This window comes from Macrobrachium nipponense, chromosome 1, assembly GCF_015104395.2.
Source record: "Macrobrachium nipponense isolate FS-2020 chromosome 1, ASM1510439v2, whole genome shotgun sequence".
In the NCBI taxonomy this organism is placed as follows: Eukaryota; Metazoa; Arthropoda; class Malacostraca; order Decapoda; family Palaemonidae; genus Macrobrachium; species Macrobrachium nipponense.
In genome coordinates, this window is record NC_087200.1 from 187,808,027 (window position 1) to 187,824,662 (window position 16,636).

Consider the following 16,636-nt stretch of genomic DNA (forward strand, 5'->3'; position numbering starts at 1 on the left):
AGCCATATAAGCAATACGGGGAAGAACAAATAAGTTCGTTTTCCTACATTGACCAGACATACGAACGCTCATTCCTGAGGTGTGGTTGTGCGTCGCTGAAGTGTTGTGGTCGCTCGACTAGTAGTCGGGGTTCATAAGTGAACGTAACATGGACGAAAAACGCTCCTGGAGGAGCTCTGTGGGCATTCTACAAAATGGGCAATCTTGGGAGTCTTTTCACAAGGAGATCAAACCGACACCGCCCTCATGTAAGTGGAATTCGTAGAAGCGGAAATCTCGAATGCGTCAGCATACCCCATCTCACCTGTGGAGGGGGGACACGACACAGTTGTTTACAGATGAATGTTTTTGGGGGTGAACCCCACCTGCTTGTCTGAACCCTTATCACCTATCGTAGTTCACTTTGGGAAATACTTAGGGGTTTGCTGCAAGATAAATCCTTTATGGTGCCTTTTGTCAGTCTCTTTGGTTAAATTTAAATGAATATCCGTTCGTAATAAGTGATTGCGTGAATAATGACCCATCGGCGAGTCGTTGTAAATTCGCTCCACCCAGCCAAGTCGACTTTATATACCAATCGTCATGCAGTACAGACCGGATGAACCGACACACGCCGATCAGTTCCCGACGATTTACTTTATTTTGTGTCGATTCGAATGTTAACGTCAATTTTCTTTCGTTTGCTTTGTACATGAGAACCCGTAGAAGATGCTTGTGTTGAAATCTCCAGTGACGTGGATGTGCAGTGCGGTTTTTTGACTTAGTTTGTGATACGATAGATAAGGGGGTTGGTTGCTTTTGTGTTGTGTAGGAACTGTAGTATGTCCGCGACATCACCTAGACATTTTCTGTGAGCCTTTTATACAAGAAACGAAATTAATCCACATAGGACCATTGAAGAATATGTGCATAGTAATCAAATATCACTGACCCATACGTAGTTGTAGTTAGTAATTTGAATTCATTAGGTTAGGTCTTTTGTTCCGATTGCTACACATTAGGCGTAGCTTACAGTGAATTCATTCTTTCATAGCCAGACACGCAACCTCAATAATAGTTTCAGTAATTAGTTCAGGTGTAAACATAAGCAATAGCCAAAAAAAGCAGCCATGTTTTATGTTATTAGTGAGAAAGTCTTAAAAAGTTTGTAAGCTCTTGCACTGACTTTTAGGTAGTTCCAGTAGCTACAATCATTGCATCAACTCAGAAAAGTTTATTTTATTTGCTAAGGTCTTACAGGTAGTTTCATTTCTCAAGAATGAGTATGATTATGAATGAACTGTGTGTATGAGAATGCAGCAATGGTAATTGGTAACCTTTTCTTTTTCAGAATGACAAAATACGCTTAATAATGTACTACTAGTATGTCATAAGACTAAAGACTGAAACTAGTCCAAGTAGATATAGTAGGCAACAACAGTATTACATAATTATATAATATATAATTATTATAGTTTCATCATTAACACCTTAACGGATCATAATGCCATCTGAAATTGGAGCAAGTGTTTATTCCAGCCGCCTTAGCCGTCGGCCATCATTGACGTCTTCCTACTTCCCACCAATCCTCGAGAAGATTTACGGATACACGAGGCCATCATGTAATGTCATTGTCTTAGAAGTATTATCACTAATATTTACACGCACACACACACACAGTACCAAATTAGTAACAAATAATGTACCTGGTGGTTATTCACCTACAGTGGTAATCACACCCAGGCAATATATGATTGGTGTATATGAATTATATGAGTAGAACTTAATATCCAGAGTGCCCCTTGATGGCAAATGGTAGTGAAATTGAATTGCAATATGAACATTCAATGCATCCTTAAGTGAACATTATATCACCAAAACCAACTTGCAAAAGGACAATATTATTACAAACTGGCCCCTCTCCCCTCCTACCCTACCGCACAGTAAATGCGTGTATATGGTTTTTTCTTGTTTAAATTCTTGTTTAAGTTCTGAAATGAAAGTTAGCTAGTGTGAATGATTAGGTTGTTAATGTGCATTACTTCTTTATGCCCATACTTCAGGATTTTTTTTTGAAGTCAGGCATACTTCCTTCAAACAGTTAACATAGTTTATTCTTTGTATACACTGCTCATACTTATTATTAATCTATAACTGAATCACGAAAGTTTGGAACGTGATAAATGCATAAATAAAGGCATAAGCCACGAAGGAAAGATAAACAACGGAGTAGCTACAAGATTTTTCGACTCAACGTCCTTTACTTACCAGACAATTAAAGGACGTTAAATCGAAAGATCTTGCAGCTACTCTGTTGTTTATCTTTCCTTCGTGGCTTATACCTTTATTTAGTATTAATCATAAAAGCATCAACAAAGGAGTAATAATATACTTAGTAAAACTCAAAAAGGGAGTGTAAAGTAACTTAACATGAATATGTTTACTGAACTACAGGTGTTTCTTGATTCTTTTTCAGCCTTATATAATGTACATGTACATTATATAACCCCCCTTATTTGCGGGGAATGCGTTCCAGACCCCTGTGAATACTTAAAACCCTCTAGGAATGCTTAGAAATGCCTATTTTGACAGTTCAAACACAAGAAACCCCCTCTAAAATACTTATACCTGAATATTTTAATAGTTTTATCACAAGTGCATTTAGTCATGAAACAGATATGAAAATACATTATTTTGTGAATATTTTTCATTGAAAAATACCACGAATAGGTGAATACGTACTCTGTGAATAATGGGTAGATATGTTCCTTAGAGAAATCCGCGAATAGCTTAGTTCGCTAATCTTAATATTCAACTCCCAGTTATGATACGTGTATAAGAATGAAGCAGAACACTTTGACATATTTGACTATACATATACATTTGTTAGCTAAATAATGATGACAATGATCTAAGGAAATGTAACATTCAATTACCCTGTACTGTTAATCTTCTTTTATCTTTTTATTTTGCAAGGAATCATATTTTTTTCCATTAGTATTTGTTGCATAAGAACAATCAGTTAGCTGTTAACGATGCATTTTCAATTATTTTTTTCATTCAATGAACAGAATTATATTTTAATCTTACTTCAGACAACTTAAATGTCTCCTATTTAAAAAAATTGTTTGTGCAATAGTTACATCTAAGTTTTTATTTTTGCAGCTTCTATGGTCAATGCTGGGATAGTGACCTTTGTTGCAATGATATTTTTCATCATCTCTTTCACTAGGTATGTTAAATTTCTTATACTCTTGTAAACAGTTTTGTATACTGAATGATTCTCCATGTTCTAAGATGACTTTTGCATTACTATATTTCAGCAAAATATTTTACAGAACTTTTATATAAGATTGCTAAGCAAGTTTTGGCATAAATATTAGCATGTTTTGAAACAAATTTGGTGAAGTGCACTATATTATATACAAATTGTCAATCTATTGATGTGAGCAAGTGTGTTGCTCATACTACACTGGTTTAATCATATATTTTTTTTTTTTAATTTTCCTTGGAATTACAGTAGTATTACTGTCAATTCAACACAGTGTTCTGAGATATTTAAGTCTGTGCACATGAAATTCTTTTTTTCTTTTTCTTTCAGTCCCTACTGGCTGCAGTCCTATGCTTACACTTATAATGACTTCAGTAACATGGGCTTATGGGAATTTTGTTTTAATGGATTCCGCTACCCAAAGTATCAGTTTGACTACAAGTTTATGGGTTGTAATTATGTGTTTTCTGAAGAGTACAGAATCATCTGGACTTGGATGTTGCCAGGTAGGTGCCAGCAAAATAATTGTGTAGATTAACTTCACTTTGTTCCTATGAAAATACAGACCATTACCTTCTATATGTACAAGCAGGAGAGGCCTGAATTTGGTAACATGCCTTCTCTCCTGACTAATTCAAAAACTCAACCTCTGGTGAAACACATTGGCCGACTTCGCCATGACAAGTGTCATAGCTTGCTACAAGAGGTAACATTTAGGAAGTTGTTTTAGGGGGAAATGGTGTTGGCTTTCCTTTCACACTAGGGTATCAACCTATGGGTGAACCTGATTTTGTACAGGAGAGACTTGGTTGCATCTCTTTTCTCAAGAGAGTTGTCTTTTGGTGAGGAAAGGTTTGGTGTTGGGCTCTGCACCACTGCTTCTGAAGAGTAATGTGGAGGAGGCAGTGTAGATGAGAAGAACTGATTCTTGGGAATTTCTGCTTCACTACATGGTGTCCTTCAAACCTGTTGTTGGGGGGAAGGCACCTCTGGTGTATTGTATTTTGAGGAAGCCTGCTATCCCCAAACCCTGGCTAGGAGCCCAATCTTCTTTCTCTGAAGGAAGGTAAGTCTTCCAGTTCTTTTAACCTCCTAACCCCAGCCAAGGGCAGGAAGGGAGGAAGTCACTGAGGGGTCGCAATTCCCTTCCACCAGACATGAGTAGGGGGTTGCCTTATGGCGAATACGAGTTTGTTTCGCCATATTTAATGCAATTCTGAGCAAATTTTCTTGCTTCTAGTTAGCATGAACGAATATCTACATACTTGACTCATATGAGACAAGGTTATTTTTTCTTATATGACGTGTTTTTAGGTGAAAATATACTTGAATATGTCTCGTTGTGATTGTGAACTAATTTTTTTTTTTCGTTAACAGAATACGTTGGCGGCATGTTTATTGAGTAAAAATCATTATGTGATTCCGTTCGCAATTTTCCTTTATATCATTGTAATACGAACTTTACGTTATTTATCTTATATCGGCGTGAAACCAACAGTAAAATGTGTTCTTTCAAGCACAGTAGTTTTGATTAAAATTATTTTATCCTTATTTTATCTACGGTTGTGTTTGATGGCATACGTTTACTGGCGTTTTATCCTTGTTGCCAATGCACGATAATGGTCATTTGCAGCTTGAACAGTTTTTTCAGCTTCAGCTATAACTGGGTTTAAATTTAACAGTAAATTTCTCGATTGACCTTTGATCTATAGCGAACAAAGTTATTACATTAAGATATCTCAGTCCTATTCTATATAACGTCATTTATAACAAATATGGTAATAGTGTACTATAGTAAGATGATTGAAATACGTACAAGCCAAATGGATGTTGTTATCCAGTTCGGTTGTACTTAGAAAACAAAAGTTGTTTCACATTCAGTTGATCATGGCTGTGCATGTTTACGCAACTAGTATAACGTTAAAACCATACTTTCATCATTCTCTTTAGCTGTTTTTGAACTTATGTAACTAGAAGATGGGATAAAGTTATTCTATTGTAATTTGGTCTTTCATAAAATCGAATTATCGTAAGACGAACTATCGTAACGAACACTACATTTACCTGTACATTGTATAAAACTTTATTATATCTTTACGTACTAGACACACCCAAAGGGTTTACGGCGCTGTTTGACTGGTCTAGGGCGCTGTTAACTGGTCTAGTATTCCGAAAGGTGAGTGGCGGCCGTAGGCTTTAAAATCGCTTAGCGTCTAAAATCGTTTAGTGTCGGCGGCCCGGAACAGAACCCCTGCCGCTAACCGAGGGCTGCCTGTATAGACTTCTTGTTTTATGTGTCATTACTGTAAAGTTTTTCCTACACTTCGAGTCCAATCTCTTTAGCTTAACAGCATTTTATCTTTAACTCATGTAGAAACACATTCATGTTAATATCTCTTTATAGATATTTTCCTTATTGTTTTTATTCTGATACTCAACTTGTTATCATCATTCCACCATTTACTGTATGATTCTAAGTTTCACATTTTGCATTTCATGTCTGGAAATTATTGCCTTTTCAGTATCAGCCAATAAATGTTTGAAAATTAGGTTAGAAATGCTCTGTTAATGTTTTTTGAGGAATGGAATGGGATATGTGACTTAGGTATAGAGCCAAGCACTGGGACCCACAGAGCCATTCAGCACTATGATGACAATAAATGAAAAAGGAAATATAAATAATTTAAAACAGATACCCTAATGATTGATGTTTAAAACGGTAAAATCAAGAAATTTGATTTCTAATGGAATTGAAAACTGCCGTAAATAAGATAAATTTTATCTACGTGTATAAAATTACAAGATATATTATAAAATCCATATGCCTTTATAAAACTCAAAATAGGCCAATATCAATGTTGTCTCCTAAAATTTCAGTTATAGCTTTATCATCTAGATGGTACATCCGCCTCTCATTTACATACCTGGTGCAATGAACCACAATGTGATTATTTTCATGTTTTGAGTATATCCACTTGTTCAATATGTTTTAAGTAAAAATATTATTTACAAGGTGGCTAAAATACAATACTTTTCATTTTTACCTGTTTAGTTTTGTAATGCATAACATGAGAAGGAATCAGGTTACATATATTATGAATGATATTAAGTATACTGAAATACAAGCACCATCATGAAGAATGTTATCAGTTGTGAATTTTTATTGATTGATTATGAAATTTAGGTCTTGAAGACCAAGCACAGAACCCATCAGGATTATTCAGCATCCTAATGAAAATTAAATATGTATATTAGTATGATAAATTATGAATAAGTGAATGATACCAGTGTTCAAATATGAAAGTAAAAAAATGAAAAATGATGATAGATAAAATCAATAAAAAATAAAAAAATCATCAAAATTTTATATCTAAAAACATATACTTTATATAATCAAAATGACTAAAATCTTTACTAAATATAATGGAATCATATCTCATTAAAATAACCGGATTCTTTCAGATAACCCATAAGGTTGTCTAACTCAACACCATCATTTAATATTTCTAAAATAGTCTTCCCAGCTATTAAGTACTTTTACGCTAAAGCAATTAAATCTAGGACAGTGCACCAGCATGTGCTCAACAGATAACTGATTATCACAATGAGCACAAACTGGGCACTGGCTCCCTCTAAATTATAACTATGGGTGAAGGCGGTATGGTTAATCCTAAGCAGTGTTAGGATGATCTCGAATCTTGTAATGTGATTAAAACCCGAACTCCAAAAATCAATACTTTTCCTAATATTTGTGTACTTCCTAATTGTGAATAAAATAGGGGAAGTCTATCTCTGCTGCTATTTCTTGCAGATGTAGCTTCTAATAACTGGATGCATATCCAAATGTGGCACCTTATTAGTTAAGGAATCACATCTTGCAGCATCCTTTGCTTCTGTCAGCCAGTTTGTTCCCTTCTATGCCAGTGCGCCCTGGAACCCAACAAAACTTAACTGATTTGCGGCGAACAGAAAGGTAGAAAACAGCCATTCCTGGGCCTTTTGAATTAAGAGATGGTTAGGGTTAAACTTCTTTAGGGCTTCTAAATCACTTCTAGAGTCACTATATATTACTGTGAATTTAAATTTCTTATCAGATGCAAGATTTAAAGCATCGACTATGGCTGTTGCTTCAGCAGTGAATATGGATGAGGAGTCTGGTAACTTTTTTTTATATATGATTCCTACTCACACACCACTGCACAGCCCACTCCATCTTCTGATTTTGATTCATTATAGATTTTCCTGTCATTTATATGCCTCTCATCATGCTCAAAATCTTGTTTCTGAGGGATAGCTGGATGTTTAACTTGCAGGATCTTCTGTATTTTTATATTTTCATCCTTCAGTTCACCCTGCTGTCTGATTTGAAATGGTGTTGAAGATCTACTAAATCTACAAAGGCTGAATCACACTGTTTCAAGATCTCAAAAGAGGGATTCTCCCTGGTGCTTTTCAACCTCATGGTGTATCACAGACGTAGCTCATGCCTCCTTTGGTCCATCCAATAGTAGCTGATGGGAGTGTACATAGATACTTTCAATGGGTAAAGTTCTAAAAGCTACAGTGCAGATCCTTAGCCCCATATTATGCACAATGTCCAATTCCTTAGTTAGTCTTTGAAGCAGATGAGTATACTCGGCAGCCATAGTCTAACTTAGACAAACATACTACATTGTAAAGCTTTAACAATATCTTATCAGCATCTCAATTAAAACTAGATACTACTTTTAAAATATTTAGTGATCTCTTCACTTTCACTTTTAACTGGTCAGTATGATTATTCCAATTGAGCTTTTCATCGAAGACCACTCCTAAAAATTTTACTTCAGTGGAGTAAGGTAAAATAGTTCATTTAAGGCAAGAGTTGGAATGGTTTCCTTAGTTCGGCACCTGCAGAACCGAACGGCGTCAGTTTTTTACTCGGAAAATCGAAATCCTTGCCTGAACCTGCTAGTAGAAACAGCATCATATCCTGTGCAGTACAGAGCAAAATCATCTACAAATAAAGAGCCTTTTACTGGCGATGGTATATTTTCTAATACATGATTAATGGCAATAGCAAAGAGGGTGATACTAAGGGTACTACCCAAGGGGACTCCCTCTTCTTGTAAGAAAGGTCGCAATACACGATTTCCAACTCTTACCTTAATTTATCTTTCAGTTGTAAATTTGATATTTCTTTGAAAATACATAAAAATTAATTCAAAGACCTGTGAATAAATATAATACAGTACATGAACAATCTAATGATGTCCTAGCCCTAGTCTGTTTATTTAAATGCTCTTTCCTAATGGCCTAATTTTATCTTTGCAGCGTGGTTCATGTCTGTTCAAGCATTCATGACCATAGCCCTGCTTGCAAGCGTAACAACCTTGGTAACCGTCAGTATGATTCTCGTAAGATGGCCCTTGCAAATTGTTATGCGTTATGAATGGCACTTGACTGGCTTCTGTTTCATTTGTCAAGCGATTACAGGTATTTATTAAGTTATTTGTTAGCTGTGATATTGCATGTTGAACTTTTTGTTTTTAGAAATATTTTATTGGTTGAATAATTTTTTTTATTAATTCTTGTAGATTATCAGGCCATCAAGGTGGAATAGATGGGATTATGGCAGTATCTATGGTGTTTTTGTTAAATTCTATAATAACATTTATTCCATTGTTGTCTCCAAAATATTAAAATGGAGGTATTTGTCATGCTTGTCATTGATCTCATGTCAGCCATATGAATATTTTAATATATATGTTCAAGTCTTGTGTGCATTAAGAAATATTCATTTGTTTAGTTGTAATTGAGATAGCTCAGATTAATGATAGTTTCTACTACACTCCCTGGAAGATCAGGTGATTTGTAATTATCATCCCAAATAGGGTGAGGGGCTTTAAAATTTCCAGCTATTAAATAAGGCCTTTGGAAAATACTTACAAATATTTGTAAGTTATTCCAACTATAATTTTTATTTGGTTGATTTTAAGTTGCAGAGGGTCTAAGTCTTGTTTGCTCTTTGTAACTTGATTTTTGAAAATTGTAAAAAAGTACAAATTCTTCAAAACTATTTTATCATAAATGACCTTAGTGTATTTAAAGTATTGCAGTTCCTATGATAGTGTTGCTAGTAAATATTTGCATATTGATGGTAGTTTTGTTTTCAATTTTAAAAAGTAGCTCTTAAGGATTCACAGTCTTTCAGGAGACATTGTATTTGTCAGTATATTCTGAGTGGAGAACAATTTCCATTCTACTGGATATAATTATTGAATGTCTTACATAAGAGTGGTGATATTTTTATGAGATATAGTTTTTATGGGGTACAGAAAGTTGATGTTTTACTATTTTATCAAATTCATATTAAACTGGCATTCTATTTTTGTTCCTTTTTAGGATTTTCATAATTTTTAATTAGTCTGCTAATCTTGGTTTTAACCAGTTCATTAATATTAGTTTCTGTTTTAGATCTTGTTTAGCTATAACATTCAAATGGTTGGTACATATGCATTTCCTTGTTCCTGCGGGGATTCAAAACTGCTTTTTATCAGTGGAGTTAACCAGCAAATCGCATGTGTCAGCTGCGTACTGAATAAAAAACAAACGCTTATCTCGTGTAAATCTAGGTCTTCTGTCCTGAACTTTTAGTGTTTTCAGTGATTGTAGTTCACCTTGTTTGTACCATGTGTGACCCCATTTGTTCTTGTGATGTCTACTGTGGCAGGGAAACCAGAATCCTGTTGTTTGGAATGGAATGGAATATGTGATTTAGGCATTAGCCAAGCAATGGGACCCACAGTCATTCAGCGCTGTGATGACAACGAATGAAAATGGAAATATAAATAATGGGTTGAATGGAAATGATATAAGTAATGAGTTTAATGGAAATTATATAAGTAATGAGTTTAAAATAGATACCTTAACGATCAATGTTTAAAATGGTAAAATCAAGAAATTTTATTTCTAATGTTATTAAAAACCCATATGAAAAACAAATTATATCTATATAAAATTAGAAGAAATTTTTGTAAAATCCACAAGACTTTAAAACATTCATAACAGGGCTAACACAAATTATCCTAAAATTTCAGTTACAGTTTTACCATCTACAATCTAGATGGTACATCTTCATTTACATACCTTGTGCAGTGAACCAGAATGTGCTCTACTGTCAAAGGGCTATCACAGTGAACACACTGGAGCACTACTACCAACAAAAAGAAAACTGTCAGTCAGCAGCGACCAATCCTCCAGCCTTGTTAACCCTTTAACGCCGATTGGACGTATTAAATGTTGACGAAAGTTCTGTCGGGTGCTGATTGGACGTATGGTACGTCGACGAACTAATAAAAAAAAAATAGCTGAAAAATAGTTATAGGCCTACTAGGCGAAAACTTTTGAATCACGCGCCTTGGGGGATGCTGGGAGCTAACGGATCAAGGCGTTGTCTTGTTTACAATCGTTACCCAGGCGCACAAGCGCAAATTTCTTTCTTCTCGCACTAAAAAGCATCAGCGACACATCTCAGAAATTATTTCGTCACTTTGACATAATTTTTGCACCTTTTTATATTAGCCGTTACATGGAGTATTATATATGAAAATGTGCGCAATTTCATGTAGAATACAACAATAAAAAACTCATGGTTGTAGCTTTTATCAGTTTTGAAATATTTTAATATAAATAACGATAAGTGCCAAAATTACAACCTTCGGTCAACTTTGACTCTACCGAAATGGTCGAAAAACGCAATTGTAAGCTAAAACTCTTATATTCTAGTAATATTCAATCATTTACCTTCATTTTGCAACAAATTGGAAGTCTCTAGCACAATATTTTGATTTATGGTGAATGTATGAAAAAAAATTTTTCCTTACGTCCGCACGGTAACTCTTCCGAAAAAATCATAAATTTTTTCTTCCAATTGTTGTAATGTTTACACCATTTTAAATTAGCCGTTACATAGAGTTTTATAAATGGAAATGTGCACAATTTTATGTAGAATACAACTAAAAACAACCCATGGTTGTAGCTTTTATCAGTTTTGAAATATTTTCATATAAATAACGATAAGTGCCAAAATATCAACCTTCGGTCAACTTTGACTCAACCGAAATGGTCAAAAAACGCAATTGTAAGCTAAACCTATTACATTCTAGTAATATTCAATCATTTACCTTTATTTTGCAACAAATTGGAAGTCTCCAGCACAATATTTCGATTTATGGTGAATTTATGAAATAAACTTTTTCCTTACGTCCGCGCGGTAACTCTTCCGAAAAAAATCTGAAATTTTTTCATCCGATTGTCGTAATGTTTGCACCATTTTAAATTAGCCATTTCATAAAGTATTATATATGAAAATGTGTGCAATTTCATGTAGAATACAATAAAAAAACAACCCATGGTTGTAGCTTTTATCAGTTTTGAAATATTTTCATATAAATAACGTTAAGTGCCAAAATTTCAACCTTCGGTCAACTTTGACTCTACCGAAATGGTCAAAAAACGCAATTGTAAGCTAAACCTATTACATTCTAGTAATATTCAATCATTTAACTTTATTTTGCAACAAATTGGAAGTCTCCAGCACAATATTTCGATTTATGGTGAATTTATGAAATATACTTTTTCCTTACGTCCGCGCGGTAACTCTTCCGAAAAAAATCATAAATTTTTTCGTCCAATTGTCGTAATGTTTGTACCATTTTAAATTGGCCATTACCTAAAGTTTTTATATGAAAATGTGTGCAATTTCATGTAGAACACAATAAAAAAAACAACCCATGGTTGTAGCTTTTATCAGTTTCGAAATATTTTCATATAAATAACGATAAATAGAAAAAATTCGTCCTTCGGTCAACTTTAACTCGACCGAAATGGTTGAAAACTGCAATTGTAAGCTACAACACTTACAGACTAGTAATATTCAATCAATTAACTTCATTTTGCAACAAACGGGAAGTCTCTAGCACAATATTTCGATTTGTGGTGAATTTTTGAAAACTGCTTTTTTTTTACGTCCGCGCGTTACGAATTCATGCATCATTTTGTGATAATATTTTCTCTGTGTTGCCTTGATCATTTTACAATGTGTTGTATACCAAAATGATCGCAATTTAGTGTACAATACAATGAAAAAAATTAACTTGTTAGCTTTAATCGTTTTGCTCACAGCGCGATTTGTATACAAATATATATGAAATTTTTTCTGCGCTGTCTTATATCCCAATATTTATATATGGTAATGATATTTTTTTCATTTCTGATGGTTGCATACTAAATTTCAGGCAATGACAAAAAAAAGGAGCCAAAAATGAACTCTTAAATCTTGAAAACTAAGCGTGCTGTGATTTAAGAAAAAATAAAAAAATTTATGCTTCGGCGCTCACTCGCGAACGCCGCCGGCATAAGGGAGATGATTTTTAAAATACCGCTTCAGCGTTTAAGGGTTAAAATAACTTTAGTCCTCCTGTCGCTTTGATAAGATAACTGCCAAAGAAGTTTTTAACTTCTTATTATTAGCAAGAAGGGGAGATGACCATCGCTCCTGCCACTTGCTTAGTATATAATTACAAATAGAGATTTTCATATCTAAGTGGGCCACTCTATTTGTATCAATTTCTCCTTGGGTTCAGGCATTCTTTGCTTCTCGGGCTGCTTCTTCATTCCCTGGGATTCCAACATGACCAGGAATCCAACAAAAACACTGTTTTATGCCTACATGAAATGCAAAACAGCCACACCTGAGCCTTCTGTACTAAAGGATGGGAAGAATTACAATTGTTCAGGCTTTCCAGAGCACTTTTACACATTGAGTATATGACACAAGACTTCAAATGATACGCTATATATCTAGGGCTTTTACAATGGCAGATAGTTCAGCTTTATATACTGAAGCAGCAGGAAGCAGCTTTGCAACTTCACAAAAATTATCAGTGACCACAGCTGAACCTACTCCCTTGCTTGACTTCGAGCCATCTGCATAAATTTTATAGTCATTATTATGCACTTCTTCATATTCTAAAAAGTGACAATTACTTCATTAGGGGAGTTCTTTTTCGTTATATTTTTCTTTCACAATTCAGCTTTTGGTATGAGCCAAGGCAGAATTTTGGAAAGGACCAGTTCATCAACATTCGAAGTCTGTATAGAATTATCATTTACAGATGCCTTTAGCCGGATCTGGAATGGAAGGAAGATCTTGGCTTGAATTTTCTAGCATCAAGTTGATGGATAACCTTATTAGATGGATTGTTAGCATTACTGTTAATCCTCTTCTCATTGTAAATCAGGTGGAAGTTTGTATATGTACACATAAGACTCTCGATGGGAGATGTTGGAAAAGCCCAAGAGCAAATATGTAAACCCATATGTTGGACTACACCCAGTTTGTGGAGTTTACTTTTGCATGCTGATGAATAAATCTGGCATAGTGCATCATATAGTTGTAGCAAAGATTTTTTATCTGCACCCCAGTTAAAGCCAGAGATCACTTTCAGAAGATTGAGAGATTTCTTTACTTTGCACTGTAAATGTTCAATATGCTTGGACCGAGTGAGTTTGGAATGAAAAATAATTCCAAAAAACTTTACATCATCCAAGTCTGGTAGAACAGACCATCAAGCTTCAAATTGGGTACAGCTTCCTGACATCTACTCCTAGTTCAGGCCTCCAGTGATGGGAGGTACTGCGTTCTTTCATGCTGAAATCATGAGTGTTTGAGAGACATGACATGTTCAGTATGTGAAAGTTGGTGGACTCCATATTGGACTGTCGATGAAAAGTAACAAAATAAACGGAAGTTTTTCACTCAGCCCTTCCCCATTGCCCTCCTCCAGTAGCAGTGGGTGCTGCTTGAATGATATTCTTGATACTCTTTTGGAGGTATCTAGTGCACCCCCACTTTTATGCGGAAACAGGTTCCAGAACCTGCCGCAGAAATGCAAATAATCCTCTCTACAAATGCTTCTACAGGCAGTCCCCGGGTTATGACGGGTTCGGCTTACGACGTTCCGAGGTTAAGGCGCTTTTCAATTATATTCATCAGAAACTATTTCCAGGGTTACGACGCCTACAACGCTCATCTGGCAGAAGAAATATGACACCAAAAATGTAAAATAATCAATATTTGAAGGTTTTTTGATGCAAAATGCCATAAGAATGCAGTTTACATAGTTTTGAATGCACCCAAAGCATTAAAAGTAAGGTTTTCTTAGTATTTTTGGTGATGCTTACGACTATTTTCGGGTTACAACACGTCTCAAGAACGGAACCCCTGTCGTAACCCAGGGACTGCCTGTAACTGGCTCATAACTGCCAAATACCCAGTACAACTTAAACTAAAAAGCTTATAAATGTCTATTTTAACATTTCACTGCCTAATTTGATAGTTAAAACAAAAATATACCTTAAATTATCATACTAAAACAATTTGATAATTCAAATAAAAATACACCCCACACCAAAACAAGTTGATATTTCAAATAAAAATACACCCCACACACCATCACTGCAAAACACCCCAAAGTATCCTTACATTACAGTACTCTCCTACTACTGTTACTAAGTATACACCCCTAAAATGCTTATAACTGCGTATTTTAAAAGTTCATCACCAAACTTAACAGTTCAGACAAAAATATACCTCAAAATATCATCCCAGAACACCCAAATAACATTCAGTCATGTTGCAAAATTATGAACCAGCCAATAACTTATTCCTAAGTATCCCCTACCATTCAGACGCACATTTTCTTTGGCCTACATAACTTGGCGCATCATTCTTTGCTTACATTTTATGTATACTGATATTTTCTGGTGTAAGACGGTTTTGAAATTATATTTACTGAACAAGTACATATCTTAGGATTGTACTATTGTATAGAGCATATCTAAAATGTGTGGGTAGTTTAGAACGATGTGAAAACATTAAGGTCAGGGGAGCTACCTGGAAATTCACGTGACGAGAAGAAATCGATACCACTGTTTCGATACAGCCCGTGTCTGAAGAGCCTTGAATGGTGCCTTATCATACAAAAATGTGACTTCTTCAACAGATAACACATATTCAGGATCTTTTAGGAAAGGAAATACTCCACCAATAAGCACAGTTTCTCTGAAGTATTCACCATTCCATGTCTGTCCTTTTCCTTTGATGATCCACATTAACTTTTTGGCTGTGAACCAGAGAAAATTTTCAAACATTCAGGAAATTTTACAACTTGGTGATAGCGCACGTCATCGCTGATATCATCCAACTTTGCAGCCCAAATGATGTCATTTTTATGATTTGGCTTCCTGACTGTGTAAATGAAGAATTCATCTAATCGGGCGCCATGGAGAAAGTCAACTTCATCCCAATCTTTAAAAAGTGAACCACAAAACCATGCACGGTCTCCTCTCTGTTGCCGAGTGATGTTGGGCTTGCTGATAACATGAAATGGATTGATACCAAATTTATAACTTCTCTTCTTTCCCCTTTTTTGCTTATAGTTCAAGCGGCAATTTATGTAAAGACTTTCTTGGTCTACCCACTGCCTCAGCTATGATGTCATTTGACTCCTGAAAAAGGACTTCAGGTCTTCCAAGACTCTCACTCTTTTCGTGATGACAGTCATATGGATTTTTGTTCCCGTTTCTTTTAACAAAGAATTCGTCTCTTTTAATGTACAGGCAGTCCTGGGTTACGACAGGAGTTCCGTTCTTGAGACCCATTGTAAGCTGAAAATCGTCGTAAGCTGGAACATCGTTAAAAATCCTAAGAAAACCTTACTTTTAATGTTTTGGGTGCATTAAAAACTATGTAAACTGCATTCTTATTGCATTTTAAATAAAAAAACCTTCAAATATTGATTATTTTACATTTTGGGAGTCATATTTCTTCTGCCATATCAGCGTTGTAGGCGCTGTAACCCTGTACCATGCATCGTAAACCTGGAAATAATTTCTGATAAATATAATTGAAAAGCATTGTAACCCCGGAATGTCGTAAGCCGGGGACTGCCTGTATTTAGCTATCCAGGAATGTGAAATAAAGGATGTGCCAGCATTCCTGGCCTCTCTGAAGGTTATAGCCCGGATTCGGTCAATCCATTTGATTTCTTCAGAGTTGTTAGCCATGGCTGTGTCTAACTCCGTCACTCAGTCTGAAAATACAAGAAATGTAAAAAGAAAAATAGCTTAATAGAAACTTAAGATAATGTACTAGGAGATAGGCTATAGCAGAAAACTTCATGACTTTCAATTTGTTCTGTGGAGAGGGGGGCCTCTAATTTTGGAAAACCCAGTAATTTGTTTCTTATAGCAACTAAATTATTTTCCTAAATAATTCTTTTGTTAATAAGCGTCATTAGCTAATTCTCAGAGCATAATCAAATGACTTAAATACACTATGAT

General features: G+C 35.1%; 2 protein-coding genes across 15 annotated transcripts in view; one reads left to right on the forward strand and one right to left on the reverse strand.

Annotated features, from left to right (window-relative positions):
- LOC135219934 (uncharacterized) overlaps positions 1-16,636 on the reverse strand; it is a 276,412-nt gene that overhangs the window by 59,645 nt on the left and 200,131 nt on the right. The window lies entirely within an intron of this gene.
- Positions 72-16,636, forward strand: part of LOC135219932 (uncharacterized) — a 30,807-nt gene continuing 14,242 nt past the window's right edge. The window contains exons 1-5 of one of the 8 annotated variants that reach the window (XM_064257157.1): positions 112-248; positions 1,331-1,601; positions 3,145-3,211; positions 3,581-3,756; positions 8,564-8,725. In XM_064257157.1, the coding sequence (XP_064113227.1) occupies positions 1,484-1,601; positions 3,145-3,211; positions 3,581-3,756; positions 8,564-8,725 (523 nt within the window). In that variant the 5' untranslated portion in view covers positions 112-248; positions 1,331-1,483. Of the gene's footprint in view, positions 249-323; positions 456-518; positions 788-1,330; positions 1,602-3,144; positions 3,212-3,580; positions 3,757-8,563; positions 8,726-16,636 lie in introns of those variants that run through there. The other 7 variants (XM_064257156.1, XM_064257155.1, XM_064257154.1 and 4 more) reach the window with 7 other exon arrangements.